Below are 15,935 nucleotides of genomic sequence, written 5' to 3'. Positions count from 1 at the left end.
ACCCACCACCTCCGGTCTACCAGACTAGAACACTAACCTACCGGAGGCCACAATTATGCTCTGAGTTTGCGAATAAGATTTTTGTGCATTGCAATACAAATTTACTCAAGATAAATTCTTTCTCGAAAGAATTCTTTTCACGATCAACTCTACTGTGCAGGAAAAGATAAGACGGGAAACAACAAAACATATAAAATCTTTAAGAGAAAAATAGTAAAACAATTTAAGAGGAAGAGCTCCAAATGTGAGTGTGAGTTAAAAGAGTACATGTATAAGTGCTCTATGTCCAGCTTAAGATTTAACTGACCAGTTTTGGTTTAACTATTAAAATAAATGAGTTCACTAGAGAGACCCTTAAGAAATGCCAAAAAGAAAATTATTAATCAGACAAGTTAACATGAATACATAGTGTGAAGAAAGACTAAGCAAAAGATGAATAAAATAAAAAAAAATAACAGAGAGAAAAAACTAATAAAACAGAAGATCTTTGACCCAAACAAGATCTTTATAATAATGAGCGAGAATGCTAGTTAATAATGAACACATTGGTATGATTCAGGAAAAAGTAGCATAAAAGAATAATAATAATGAAGTTTAGAAGTATAATTATGAAGTTTATATGAAACATAATTATAAAGCTGAAAATGATCATTAAAATGATAGCTCGTTATTTAATTTAATGTCGTAGAAAAAAAAGAGAGTTGCGTAAATGTGGTTTTTGTATAATTTTTCTTTTTTTTTTTTTCATTTTTATAGACATTTTGTTGCTAAATGGGGGAAAAAACGTGAAAGCCATAAAGAAAATAACAAGTCTTGGTAACATTTTCATAAATTCTTATGGGACTGTGTATATAGAGTAGACTTTTACATTTCAACATTATTATATATTGACACATAAAAATAATAGAACAAAATCAACAGTAAAATGTTGGTGACTGTCTGTTAAATGTTTAACTAAGAAAAAAAAAAAAAAAAACAACAAAACTTAACAGTAAAATCCAGTTTAAATGACAGATATAAAATAAGAAATTTAAACAGAAATTTTAACATGTTGAACAGTGGGAATACTAATAGAAAAATTTTTAACTTAAAAGGCATGAAATCTTGACTGTTTCTTAATTAATTTTAAGGAATTTTAATGTTCGTTTGTCAAAGAATAGTTATGTTTAATTGAAACGATCACTAACTAACCCCCCCCCCCCCCCCAAGAATTAGTAACTGTATTAATTTTGAGTCTGTTTCTTTAACACTTGGCATCTAAATGACAACATTTATTTAAAGAATAATGTTAAAGTGAATGTTTACTACTGTGTAAGAACCAGTTACGGATGTATATAAAAACTTTCAGTTCCGGCACTAGTTCCATAAAGTTTGCCTTCCCTACATATAATTTTAATATTGATTAGGACCTCATCTTATATCACTGTTCGTTTAACAAATCTAAATGTTTATCAACAACAGCTTCTACAAGATTTTGAATTAAATATATTTTGAAGATGTAAAAATGTTTCAACTCAATTAAGAAAAAGAAAATAAAATGAAATATGCTGTCAATATTGTACTCATAATGATCAACATTAGTCAAAAACGAAAATCAACAACTTACATCTCTAAGTCGTCATAACAAAGTGTGAAATTAGGGAATACAAAATCCAAAAAAAAAAAAATGTTTAAGATAAAAAATATCAGCTAGTGTCTGTGAAATAAATAGAAAAATTAACAAAACAATACAAAAAAAAAAAAAAAAAACTGTGTGAATAAGGTTTGTTGTTTTCTATATGTCAAGATTTTTCTATTTGGGTTTTTTCTCTTCATTTCTTTATTTTATTGTAGATGGTGTAGAAATGATAAAGAATCTTTATGGGTTTGTATATTTTCTTTAATTTTTGTTTTGTCTATTTATTTTTCTTCTTATAAGTTTTTCTTTATTTTTTACTTCTTCTTTGTGTTGTGTCTTTAAACAGGTGTTCCAGAGGGCCTGTTTTTTCCGTTTAAATACAAATATACGAGTTTATATACTATTTTTTGTTACGGTTTGTATACAGTTTTATTTAACTGTTTCAGTTGAGTTTTTCCTAAAAAAACAGAAATGTTAACATTTTTTCATATAAATCATAAAAAATTAAAACATACTTTTATTACTGCTATAAGTGATATTTTTAAAATTTTTTTCTTCAACAGAATTTGCATATTTATATATAACGTAAGGTGTTTGCGTTTTGGACAACAGGTTCTTTTTCTAAATGTTTTATGTTCTTTATTTTTGCGACATGTACAAGGTTTGCTTAACTGACTTTTATTTAGCCTAAATGGGTCAAAAGGGTGTAAAAAATGTTTCTAGAAATGTAAATTTATAGGTTTAAGTTTCAATTATTAGCATAAATGGATGTTTTATCGATAATGAGGAGTATTTTTGGTTTTATATCCATAAAATAGTGCAATTCATTCAGATCATTTTTGATTAAGTTATGTCTGTCTCTCCTTCTTTCGCGACAGCTATGACCCTATTGAAGCTATTTGAGTTCGGTTTGTTATTTCAGCTGGTTCTCATTTTCGGAGAAACTGTTTGTTATAGGTGATTAATGCATCAAAGACACACACATATCTGAATTTAAATGATTTAGGACCATATAGAAGGTTTTTTCTGAAAACAATTCTGATGCGAATCAGACTAGTCTATTGACTGTTTCACTGATCAGTACATTGGCTAGTCTATTAACTAGACAATTGACTAGTCTATTGTAGACTGATTAATGTATTGAATCTATTACCTAGTATTAACTAGTCTATTGACCATTATGTTCGCTAGTCAACTGACTAGTTTATTGATTAATCTGTAGATAAATCTAGTGACTTGTCTGTTTGCTAGCTAATAGATATGTTTATTGACTTATCTATAGGTTAGCATATTGACTATTCTATTGACCGGTCTAATGACTAGCCTTTTGACTTATGTATATACTAACCTCTTGGTCTATCTATTAACCATTTTATTGACTACTATATTGACTAATGTATTGTCAACAAACTAGTCAATAGACTAGTTTATTGACTACTCTATATGGGCTCAATTTGGTAGAGATATGTTGGTTTAAAGACAAATACTTTATTTCGATTTTAATTTTAAAGATGGACTTATATGGGGCTTCCTGTGTATTCCTATAAATTTTTAGTTCCTATAGAACTGGTTTTTAATGAATTCTATCACTGTACTGGTATTTAAAGGAAGTTATGACTGTTTATGGGGTCTAGATGAAATCATGAAACTATCGTCAAAAATTTCGACCCTCTAGCTATTTTGGTTCGGACTCAATCGAGTTTTCAACAGACAGACGGACATGGCTTAGAATCTAATAACATTTGTTGAACTAAGACCAATATTTCGATGTTTTACAAACGGAATTACAAAATCAATATATCCCCCTTTTTTCCACTTGAGTACTTAATATCTCGAGATTCTCGATGTCAAAAAAAAAAAGAAAAAAATATTGCAAAAAGTACAATAGTTCTAAATTGTCCGTCCCTGCTATAGTAAATTCTGTGCTTGATTTGTTCATTTTATTAATGTGCCCAGCAAAAACATGGTAATGACTTGTACTGACTCAACAACTTCTTTTCAATGACTACTACATATCGTCTGCATTACTTAAAATGAGTCTAGTAATGACTTACTAATATCTAAATACTTAAGTACTTTTTAGCCAAAAGTAGATGCAGTTAACGTATCCTCGTAGGATATTTTTTTCTCAAAAACAAAACTACTTGTTTGATGTCTTATTTGCAGGTGATCGTAGTAAGTACTTAACTAACTCCTTACTTGTAAGCGAGAGTGCTAAGTACTTGCTTCCAATGTAATCACCGTGTAAAACAATAACGTGAAATGCAATTCTAAGTTTTAGTATTTTAATCCCTTATTTTTCAATAGGATCTGTAAATTGACCCAAACCCATGTATACATACATATTTATACAATGTGGGTATCATATGATCTGCCCATGCCCAAGTAAGGAATTCATTTCTTTCATATTTGTCTTTCGTTCTTAAACTGTTTTCCTACAGTTTGTATTTTTAAAAATATGTATGTATGTATTAGTTTTTAATTCCTTGAACTTTAGCTTATTATCATAATTTTTATAATTTTCTATTCATTAATTCCTACTAAGTTTATAGCTCCACTTAAAATTCAATTTAGTTCTTATAAAATGTCTTATAATTTTAACCAAAATAATTCACCAACTTACCCAAAAAGCAGCTAATAAACAAACGTAATTTACAGATTGCTATTTCCTTTGTGAAGTAAACAAGATTCGTTGTTGCATTAATATCAGAATTATTTATTTAATGATTAATATGATTTAATCATAAATTTTAACTTTGCTATTTACTACAGCAAAGTGGTTAAAAATTTTGTTTCTTTTTTTGTAGTTTATATACTTTTTTAAAATACACTTTATTTTAAAACAAACTATAAAATTGGTTTATGATGTTTATTTTATGCATTCTTTTTTTTTTTTTTTCAACCAAGCAATTTATAGAATATTTATGAAAAAATAATAAAACCAACAACACTTTGCGAATTTAGCGAATTAAAGAGACAGCGAAAAAATAACAAATAAAAAAATGGTTTAAACAGCACTAGTGTAGATACAGAATAGAAGAAACAACAAAAAAATCGGTTAAAATATGCGTTTTTCTTTCTATGTATGTATATTTTCTATATAATTTTCTTCTTTTATATTTTCTTTTTTTAATACTTCTTGTTGGTTTGGGAAAACTCAAAGAGGAAAAGCTTTTATCTTGCTTCTTTTGTTATTGTAAAAGCCGTTAGTTAGAAATGACAGTAATGATTAAACATAATTTTTTTTGGTTAAATACACACTCACACATATAATGATTATTAATTTTACTCCAAAAAATTAATTAAGGAATTTTTTCTTAACATTTTTATGAATTTATGCTTTTCTTTATATTAGTTAACTTTATTATTTTATTGTATTCTTATTTGAATTTGTAATTCTTTTCTTTTTTTTTGTTACCAATTTTCTTTGTTGATTTTATTTCATTCAGTTTTAATTAAACGCACTGCGCACCGTGCGCAGTTTTTATCTAGTGTTTTATAAAGTGACCAACGTGCTTAAACTCTCTCCGCATACTGAACTTGGCCTCTGACGCCATCTTAACCATAAAGTCTCGGTTAAAATGTAGCAAAACATTCCAATGAATATTCCAAGTTTAAGCCAAATATTTTTAAAAGAGAGATAGAGAGAACTCGTAATTATTTTGTTTGCTCGCAATAAGAGTAAGGCAGAGTGTAAGTAGTATGTGTTTTAATTTTATATTAAAAATAAATATTTACTTTTTTTAAGGAATTTTTTAAAAATAATTTTGAAACAAAGAACTTAAAAATTTAAAAAATATTTTATGCATTTTAACATTTTAAAAACTTGATGTTTTTGAAATAATTTTTTTATTTGAAATGCAGATTTTGTTTAAATATTTATAAGTGTCTCCCACTTAGCGTTTTTTTGTGATATAGGCGATTTATTGTGGATGCAACTATCAATCAAAACTAAAAAACTGTTTATGCACTTTTTGTGTAACTCTAAAGATTTATTGTATTTCTTACTAATTAGTTAAAATCAATAGATAATTATCTTGTCTTTTCGGAATAGCCAAATTTCAAGTTTTGTGAAGGTCCATAATCGATAGTAGCTCTTTACTAATGTTTGTGTAAGGAATTTGACATTATTATACTTATGTGATTTCTTCTTAGGAATAAATTGTTCTATTGAATTCTGTATAGTGTGATTCATAAATACATGAATGCTAGGTCCAAAATTCAGAATAGATCATGAGAATCAAATAAAGTTAGTATACCACTATCGCCCCTATTGCTTGCTACTTTCTAGAGTCTCAGTATTGATAGAATACTGATAGAATACTATTAATATGTCTGATAGACACACGATTATGATTTTTTGTTTATAATTTTTACAAAACTATTCATAACAATTTCACATTTTTAAACATATTGACAACACTGCTTCTTATGTTTTAAATTCTCTACTCTAGCCGAAATTCTCTTTTAATCCCAGAGTTTCTATATTGCTTTCAATCTCTCTCTCTTACCAATTGGAATGACGGAAATTCTACAGCGATGACTGGCTTAAGATCAGACTAACTAACACTTCCAGTTTTAATTTCAGTTAGTGCTGAGCGTTTAAAGTGTTTGGACGTATTAATAGTATATGGCGGGATAAATAATGTTTAAATGGTTTATAAAAATATGTACTCATTTTTTCTAAAATAAACTCTATTAACATAACAAAAGAAAAAAAAAAAAAAAACAAAGAGACAGTTAATAAATAATTACGAACGGGTGAAAAAAGGCACAAAAAATCTCTTTGAGAGTATGCAAGAATTAACTATAGTTATTTAGTATTTGTAGCATTTCTTCTTTATTGGTGTTGTGCAAGTATTAGTGAACACCTGTGTAAATGTAGTCTAAAAAGAAATAAAAAAAATAATAAATAAAAAAACGTTTGTGTGTAAACAAAATATAACCGCTAAAGTAAAACAAACAAAAAAGAAAGAAAACCATAACAATACAATCGCAACTTAAAAAAAAAAATAAACAAAGAGAACGACAGCAACAACGGCAACATTTTATATAATTAAAGAGTCACGCTAGAAATTTGACATGAAAATGATTGGTAGCGATTATGTCTTGGAGGCTCATAACATCTATCATACCACTGAGGTTAATAGAAAAGCTATAATATCTGATAATGATTTTAATAGACAAATTAATAGAAAATAATGAAAGTTCCTTTGAAGTATGAATTTAACTTAAATATTAATGTTTGCAGCTTAAGTCTTTTGTTTTGACATTGACATTAGCAAAGAAAATCACAACAAGTTTGGGTCTTATAGCTTTTGGCAAGACTTTTAGAAAAAAAGTTCGTGTCTTAAATCTTTTGTATAATTTTCAATTTTATTTTTAAGATAAAAGTTTGTGTCTTAAATCTTTTGATTTTCTAAGCAAAGTTTATACTTTTATCAATTTGTAGGATAAACATGATCAAGTGTTTCCTAAATTCAATAATATATTTTCATTTAATTTTTCCTTACTTGTCAAGTTTCTCTATTCAATGGAATAATTTCTACTTTTAAAGCGAAATTTCAATTTTCTATAAAAGCGTCTTATGAAACTTTTTCACAAAATTTCGGCATAATTATTTACCAATCTTATTAGGTTGATGGTGGTGGTTGTTTCAATGGAGCTGGTAGTTCAGCTTTAGTTCTAAAAGGTGTTAATCTTACTGTGCACAGTGGTGAGGTAATGGCCATATTAGGTTCTAAAGGTAAATATTAAATAAACGAATTCTCTTACAATAACTCACTAATAAACGAATGATTTTTCTATCATAAAAGGCAGTGGCAAACGTGCCTTACTCGATGTCATTTCACGTCGTGCTGAAGGCTCTACCAGAGGTCAAGTTCTTCTCAATGGATCTCCTTTAACTAAAGCCTTATTCCAACAACGTTGTGGTTATGTCACTCAATCTTGCACTTTTATACCCGGTCTTACAGTTGCTCAAACTTTACACTATACACCCACCATTGTAAGTAGAATTTGAGGTTGTATGATTTTGAAATTAATTCAATTTGTTATGGCAGCTTTCAGGTTATTTAAAAAGCTCAAAAGTACGTCAAGTTTTGGCTGATTTAGCTCTATCGCAAGTTGCTCATAAACGTGTAGAATATTTGAATATAAGTGAGGCCAGACGTTTGGCAATTGGTGTACAATTGGTGAGAGATCCAGGTGAGAAAAAAGAATTTTGATTCAAAAGTATATTGGAGAAGGTTTCTAAGGTTTAGCTTATATCAAATTGTTAGCTTAGATCAAATTGTTAGAGCATCACAGACATAGACCTATAAAGAGGATCAACTAAAACTTTTTAGTTCTATCATGATCACAACTTAGAGATTTGATTTCGATGATCAGACAAGAAATTACGACCAATTAAGGAGCAAAGTTTGAAGATAATTAGTGTAGAATTCTAATTACTTCTTTTTCAAAGGATCTGTAATAAAAGTACTACTATCGATAAGGATAAGACTTCCACAAATCTATATTTTTTATATCTTCATATTAAAAAACAAATCATAATAAAAAATTAGATTGTGTCTTTCAGAATTATATTCCAAGTTACAAACGAAGAGATATATGTCCATATTCTCTACACTTTTATCCTAGAATGGACCTTTTTATAGCGTTAGACAATAATGACTTAGGTTTAATATTAACAAAATAACTTGTATGATTTAGGCTATTAAAAAATGTATCTTTTCTCATCTTTATTGGGAGATAAGGCCACGAGGTCCAAGTTCATCATTAACCCTTTTTGTTCACAATGGTCCAATAGAACTCCTATTTCGTAATTTTTTTAGATTACTTTCTGACGGTTATTTTGAGCTTTTCTACTCATTGATCAAAGATGTATGTTTTAGTTTCCATTGTAGTTCAATAGAAAGTGATATCTGAGTATATCAGTTATGTAGTAAAATTCACGATCCCCATAGGGTTCTTTACATAGACGTTTGATGTTAAGTTATTTTTTCTAAATTTTCCACAATTTCTTTTCAAGCTTTAGTTTTATAGATTCGCCGCTTTCGAAATGTTTTAAATTTTAATTTCTTCTAACCATTACAGTTATGCTACTACTTGATGAACCCACTCAAGGTTTAGATCCATTAAGCGCCTATTTGCTTATATCTATACTATCGAATACTGCAAAGAAAACTGGTTGTGGTATTTTACTCTCCCTAGAGAAACCACGTTCCGATGTATTTCCATTTTTGGATCGTGCTCTATTTCTATGCTTGGGTGGAGTTGTCTACTCTGGTGGCACTCGTGCCATGTTAGAATATTTCCATGGAATTGGTTTTCCCTGTCCTCAACTGGAGAATCCTTTAATGTATTATCTGTGTCTCTCGACAGTCGATAGACGTAGTAGAGATCGATTTTTAGAATCCAGCCAACAAATTGAGGCTTTAGTGGAAAGATTCTCTAGAGAAACTTCACTGTCGGATGGTCCTCTTAATAACATGGGCAGTGGTAAGGTGCCCTTGGCTTATGGTAAGCCGGGAGAAATCAAAGTTTGGGTCATGTTGTATTTGTAAGTGTTTTTGGGTTTGAAATCTAAAGTAAAATAGTTATAGAAATTTCTTTGGAAAAACATTTTTAGAAAACTTTTGGCTTCTACTTTTTCCTGTGGCATGGCTGGCATGAAATCTTTATTTTTGCGTTTATTTATTTTACCCATAGCCATGGCTTCAATGTGGTTATTCTACACTAGTGTAGGAGTAAGTTTTAAATACATTTCCCAAAATAAGAAATACAATTATTTTAAATTTCTTATATGAATTATAGGATGATGCTCATGGTTTCTTTAGTAAAAATGGCATGATTTTAAATATGTTAGGTTTGTCCTATGGTTGTGGTATATTGACCACTATTTCTTTATGTAAGTATTATTTGTAATACAATTTTCAAGGAACATATTTAATAAGAATAATTATTATAGTTCCTATATGGCGTAAAAGATTTTCTCAAGATACTCCCGAGGGCTTATATTCAGGGGCTACTTTATTAATTGCCTATAACTCAGTATCTATACCATTTTCTTTAATATCTGCGGTCATGGCTAGTTGTGTTATTTATCCGTAAGTAATACTAAGCACAGTTTTTTTGAGTAATAATTTATTTGGATTTTATTCAAGTCTCTTACTGGATCCTAAATTTCCCAATGGTACCACTTTTGCTTACCTTATGGTAGCTTTATGGTCCAGTTATGTTTTGGCCGAGCAGTTAAGTATTTCATTTCTGTTATTGGTTAAAGTACCCTTCAATGCAGCCATAGCTGTTTCTTATATTTTGGTTATATCGATTGCTTTGGCCAGTGGCACCGTTCGGTAAGTTTATTTTCAAAACTATTTTTAATTATTTCCCTTTTTAATTATATCCCTCTTATCTGTTAGTTCTTTCAAAGGCTTACAACCATGGCTGCAGGATAATACCAAGGGTACCCATACTCGCTACGCTTCTTCCCTATTGCACAGTATTGCCTTTCAAACACGTAAAATGAATTGCACACCCACTGCATCGGTGATATGTCCCAAACCTGCCGATTTTCTTCATGAACGTTTAGGTTTGGCTGATCCAGATGTAAGTAATTTTTATTAATAATAAATATATATACTATTATTTTATATTTGATAATATTTAAGGAAACCATTGATGTAGTGGCCTCCTGTGCTTTTGCTGTTGGTTTGGCTGCTTTTAATATGCTGTTGTACATGTTCCCTATGCCCAGATGCGTACGTCAAAAGTTTAGAGACTGATTTTGAAAATACAATTTAATAAATTGAATTATTTTATATATCTAATATAAGAATAATGTATTTTTTTAAATAAATGTGAAATTAAGTATTTTAGAGTCATTTTAATGCAAGCCATTCAAGAATAAGTAGTTCAAATATATGGGTGGGTTACTTTAAACTATAGGCCGATGCTTGTGAAATTTATCAATAAAATTATATAAAATTATAATTTTATTTAGAAAAGCTTGTACAGTTTTTTAAAACTTATGTATGGTCGGACATTCTTAAGTTTTAAAAAATAGTCCTCCTTCACATCTGGGATTTGAGATAACGAGTCCTGAAGTTTAAAAAAACGCAATTTTTAGGTCCTTTTTTAACCGTTATAACAAACAATTTTATTTATAAAATATTGTTTGCTACCTGAAAGTTCATTCTTTCAACTTTAAAATAAATACTTATGATTTGACATGTCATTCTTCTGCGAGTTATCTTGATGCAACAATAATTTGACAAAAAAAAAATGGTTGTAACGAAATCAGCACAAATATCACTATACCAATTTTTATACTTGCCTGAAAGTATGCCACTGTTTCTTATATATTTCTGTATAACTTTAATAAAATTATTATATTTTACACCATTTCCAGTTGTATTTCTGATGCAAATTATGATTTAATATGTATTTCAGTATTTTCTCATTTCTGGAATTATTCAAGGATATTCAGCCAAATGTTGGTGCTAAATTTAAGTAAGACTCTGCTTTACTAATCGACTGTAAGCATCGTAAAATTTTGTGTAAAAATTAAGCTAATACAAGACAACATTACAAATCAAATGCATTGTCTATAAAAATGGTAGCCAACTTAAATAATGTAATATTTACTTTTATTATCAGTTGTAAAACGTATGACTTCAGGAATTTAATATATTGCCAAAATTTGCAGAATTTGAAATTGTTGCACTGCAAAGCAAATTGGGTTAAGGAAAACAGCTAATTACTCATTTAATTAATGAGGGGTTTTAATTGGTTTTTAATTAATTATGGTTTTTATATTGATTTAGTCATTCCGTTTGTGATACATTCAATATTCAGTCCCCTGTTTAAAGCGTCATAAATAGTGTCGTGATAAAATTTTACACAATTTAGTATTATGCAAAAAATATATAATGATTGCTGGACATCAGACCATAATTGACCCTACGTCCCATATAAGGTCCACTTAAGAAAATCACATTAATGCTTATAACTAGTTTAGTAATGCCATTATAGCGACGAAATTCAACATAAATCAACAGAAATATTCTCACTACCAAATTTGATGAAGATCTGTCCATAATAGACCCATTTTTTTATTGAAGTTGGCGTATTATCTATTCAAAGGTCAATTTATCCATCCTATGACCATATACTTAACGAATCAATAATACATATCTTCAGATTGTTAAAGTTTGTTTTCTTATGATATATTAATGTACATATCTATACTAAAAAGTGCAAATATCCTATTAAGTAATTGATAATATTTCGCAAAATGACTTTTTTCAAAGAAATATATGAATTTTTGGAACATTTCGAAACATTTCGGTTACCCGGTTTTATATACTTGGTTAACCGACAAATCGGTTTTTTAGAAATGTTAAATTTTCGGTAAACCGAAAAACCGCTTTTTCCAAATGTCGTTTTTAAAAACACTAAACATAGCATAGCATGTGAAACTGTACATTGTTTTCTCATTGTGTAATGACAAAAATACGATTTCTGTAAATTTATGGATTTATTTGGAATTTATATCTCATACCTCCATTATTTCGACATAAATAGTCTAATAAAATTATTTAAGATTTTTATCAAGAAAGTTGTGGGATTTTCCAAAAATTTATTTCAACAAACATATAGGACATCGGAATCGCTTAATTGACTTCGATATCCACAATGATTCAGAATATAGAGATTAAAAACCTATAGTAAGATCCATATACATCTATATATATTTAAATGAATTTGTGTTTGTATGTTTGTTTGGACTTTATAGACTGCTAAACGGCTGCAGCGATTTTCCTGAAATTTCCACAGTGTCTTCCTGTATGTCTGGAAGAAACTATAGACTACCTTTTGTTTTGGAATTTCAAGTAGGCGAGGTGCCACGTCCACATACAAAGTTAGTCTTAAAAGTTGCATATCTCAGAAACTGCAACAGCTAGAGCCCCAAAATTTTTTACGAACAACTTTGACATCGATAAGAATATTTGTGGATAAAATGGGCTGAATAGCTATAGTAGGCGCACAGTGGTATAGGAAAAAAAAGAGGGAAATAATTCGGTAACTTCTAAACGGTTAATCCGATTTTAATGAAATTTGGTATGCACAAAGAGGAGGTGTTGTCGAGTTTAGGTTTTGAATTTGGACCTTATAGGCCAACCAGGGGCCTGGCGGGGGGTCCTCAAATTAGGACACCTCGGCTATGTTAAATTTTTAAAACGATCCTATTTCTTCATTTGAGTTCCGATTTAAAAAAAATTTCGTATATAGAATCTCCTCATCGAGCACTATAAAAAATGTCGTTAAGGTTAACTCTTAAATTTGTTACATATATGGATGAAAATAATAGTGCTAGGTAAATTTTCTAAAAGATGTTGAGTTTTCCCTAATTAATTTGTCACTTAAAAAACATTAGGTAGGCATGTTATATATCAATGGAAAGGTAATTTTGTCTATTTTTCAAAACTGTATATAATTTTTGAAAATTAAAAAATTCGCGGAATACTTTTTTTAAAAAAAATTAAAAAATGTTTTTTATTCAGTTTTTGCGAAGATACAAATTTTTCAAATTTATCGTATTTTATGTAAAGTCAGCTTTCCAAAAAGTATAAATTCTATATACATCTTCTTAGAAACTTTTTAGATAACTTAAAAAGAAAAAGATACTTTTTTCCCAAAAAAATGACAAAAAATCGCCTTTTTTTAATTTTTTAAATTTAAATGCCTATAACTTTGGACTCAGTCATGATTTTTACATAATTCTTTCACTGCTTGGTATATAAACTTGTTGTTAAGCAAATAAAAAAAAATGGCGAAAATCGGAAATATTTGGACCTGCTATTATCAAAAAAACTAAAGTAAGGACGGTAAAAATTTTAAAATTTTAATATTCAAATGCGAATATCTCCTAAACTATAAGAGATAATTTACTGCTACATTTTTTATAGTGCTCGATGAGGAGATTCTATATACGAAATTTTTTTTAAATCGGAACTCAAATGAAGAAATAGGATCGTTTTAAAAATTTAACATAGCCGAGGTGTCCTAATTTGAGGACCCCCCGCCGGGCCCCTGGTTGGCCTATAAGGTCCAAATTCAAAACCTAAACTTGACAACACCTCCTCTTTGTGCACACCAAATTTCATTAAAATCGGATTAACCGTTTAGAAGTTACCGAATTATTTCCCTCTTTTTTTTTCCTATACCACTGTGAGGCGTGGCATCTTACATATTAAGAAAATATTAAATCAGTATATCTGAGAAAATATAACAGTTAAAGTCCTCAAATTTTGCCGGAGCCACTTTAGTGTCAATATGATTATTTAGGACAAAAAGTGGGCGGACTAGCATTAGGGGGCGTGGCACCTTCCATATAAATTAAATACCAAAATTCGTTTGTCTTGGAAATTCTTGCGGTTAGAATTTTCAAATTTTGCACGAAAAACCGTAACATCCATGTAAATATTTTGGATAATAAATTGGCGGACTAGCAATGGGGGGTGGGGTGGTGTTAGCGGCACCTTCCACATGAATTAAATACAAAAATTCGTTTATCTGGGAAATTAATAGAACTAGATTCTTAAAATTTTTCACGTATAACTTTAATATTCATCTAAACATTTTGGGGAAAATGGGCGGACTTTCATCAAGGGGGGCTTGGCACCCCCATATGAATTAAATATAAAAATTTGTGTATGTGAGAAACTATTAGAGCTAGAATCTTCAAACTTTACTTTGACATTCATGTGACCATTTAGAGAAAAATGGGCAGACTTTCAATGGGGAAATGGGCACCTCCCATATGAATTAAATACAGAATTTCGTATATCTGGTAAACTATTAGATTATTCAAATTTTTCATAGGTTACATTTAAATCTTTATTAACGTTTGGAAAAATTGGCGAACTTGCAATAATTTGAATGACATCTCATTATATATATGAAAAACTATTATAGTTAGAATCTTCAAAATCGTTAAAAGTTACACTCATTTGAATAAAACACTGTATGACCAAAAACACCAAGTTTGACCCCCTCTAACTCCGACAGTTCTTGGCCAATAGAGCTGAAAATTTGTATCTGGCCTTCTATCCAATAACATTAACCTACTGGCCTACTATCCAATAACTAACATTGGTGCAAATTTCATCCAAATCGGAAGATATCGATTTTAAAAGTTGGGTCACTTGATACGAAATTACCCAAATGAATAAACATAGACAGAAGAAAACAAGTAAGAAATTATAGTCGGGCGTGGTCGACCATATGATACCCTACACCAATTGCGAATATTAAATGTGATTAATTTCAATAATAAAGCATTTCTGTTAATCTTATATAGGTTCCAAATAATGTCTGTTCAAGTTCGATTGTATGCTGAATAGGAGAAATAAAAGACCGATTTCAATCATTTTCAACAGCCATCGTCAGTGGATCCAGAAAATAGTATGTGACCCATTTTAACAAATTATATTCAAAATTGCGATCTGTTGCGTGCACACAAGGTTTATACGGTCACAAAGACGGACATAGCTTAATAAGGACAAATATTTTTGAGTGTTACAAACATCACCACATTGTGCCGACTTTTGGATAGATAGTAGTATATTAGACGTAGTTAAAAGATAAACGGCCGAAATCGGAAGGTCCGGATGTATGGGGGATAAGGCAGAAATTGAGCCGATCCTTATAAAATGTGTTATTGGGAATTATCTATATACATATATAAAAATGAATGTGTGTTTGTTTGTTTGTTTGTTTGTGGGTTTATATGTTTGAACGTTATAGACTACTAAACGGCTAAACCGATTTTCTTCAAATTTTCACAGCACATTCCTGTATGTCTGGCAATAGGCTACTTTTTATTTCCGATCATGGCGAAAAATGACAGTGTTATTTATAATTATATTAAACTTAGTTGTTCCAATTTTTGGGAAGATAGTAGTATATTTATAGTAGTTATGAGCTAAAAGGCCCAAATCGGTAGGTCCGGTTGTATGGGGGCTAGGGCAAAAATCTATTTGTGGCAAATTTCATCATGATACTAGTGTTTAAAGTGAATTGTGGACATTCAAGTCATTTTCTGAAGGGAATTTTGTATGGGGGATAGGGTCAAATAATGCCCGATCATTATAAAAATCGACAGTGTTATTTATAATTATATCAAACTTAGTTGTGCCGATTTTTGGAGAGATAGTAGTATATTTGACAAAGTTATGAGCTAAAAGGCCCAAATCGGAAGGTCCGGTTATATGGGGGCTAGGGTAAAACTTGGTCCGATCCCTATAAA

General features: G+C 29.7%; 2 protein-coding genes across 2 annotated transcripts in view; one reads left to right on the top strand and one right to left on the bottom strand.

Moving 5' to 3' along the window:
- Positions 1–5,144, bottom strand: part of LOC119600934 (ATP-binding cassette sub-family G member 8) — a 45,817-nt gene extending 40,673 nt beyond the window's left edge. Inside the window, exon 1 of the mRNA XM_037951534.1 lies at positions 4,242–5,144. The gene's annotated coding sequence lies outside the window, so the exon portion shown is untranslated. The remainder of the gene's footprint in view (positions 1–4,241) is intronic.
- Positions 5,145–6,221: 1,077 nt separating this feature from the next.
- Positions 6,222–10,487, top strand: LOC119600936 (ATP-binding cassette sub-family G member 5). The gene is made up of 11 exons (XM_037951536.1): positions 6,222–6,760; positions 7,256–7,364; positions 7,435–7,625; positions 7,681–7,825; positions 8,717–9,182; positions 9,252–9,369; positions 9,437–9,530; positions 9,591–9,729; positions 9,787–9,978; positions 10,045–10,231; positions 10,294–10,487. The coding sequence occupies exons 1-11, from the start codon at positions 6,701–6,703 to the stop codon at positions 10,405–10,407; spliced, it is 1,815 nt and encodes a 604-aa protein (XP_037807464.1). The 5' UTR covers positions 6,222–6,700; the 3' UTR covers positions 10,408–10,487.
- Positions 10,488–15,935: the final 5,448 nt, after the last annotated feature.

The sequence above is a fragment of the Lucilia sericata genome, unplaced genomic scaffold (assembly GCF_015586225.1).
Source record: "Lucilia sericata isolate MDLA Ls3-8-SP2 unplaced genomic scaffold, ASM1558622v1 Contig000129F_arrow, whole genome shotgun sequence".
NCBI classification, from domain to species: Eukaryota; Metazoa; Arthropoda; class Insecta; order Diptera; family Calliphoridae; genus Lucilia; species Lucilia sericata.
Note: the sequence above shows the minus strand (reverse complement) of the source record. Positions and strands in the feature narration are given on the sequence as shown.

Coding starts and splice junctions, on each gene's coding strand:
- LOC119600936 (XM_037951536.1), top strand. CDS start 6,701: ATGAAAATGATTGGTAGCGATTATGTCTTGGAGGCTCATAACATCTAT. Junction 7,365..7,434: donor GGCCATATTAGGTTCTAAAG/GTAAATATTAAA, acceptor CTATCATAAAAG/GCAGTGGCAAACGTGCCTTA. Junction 9,183..9,251: donor GTTTGGGTCATGTTGTATTT/GTAAGTGTTTTT, acceptor AAACATTTTTAG/AAAACTTTTGGCTTCTACTT.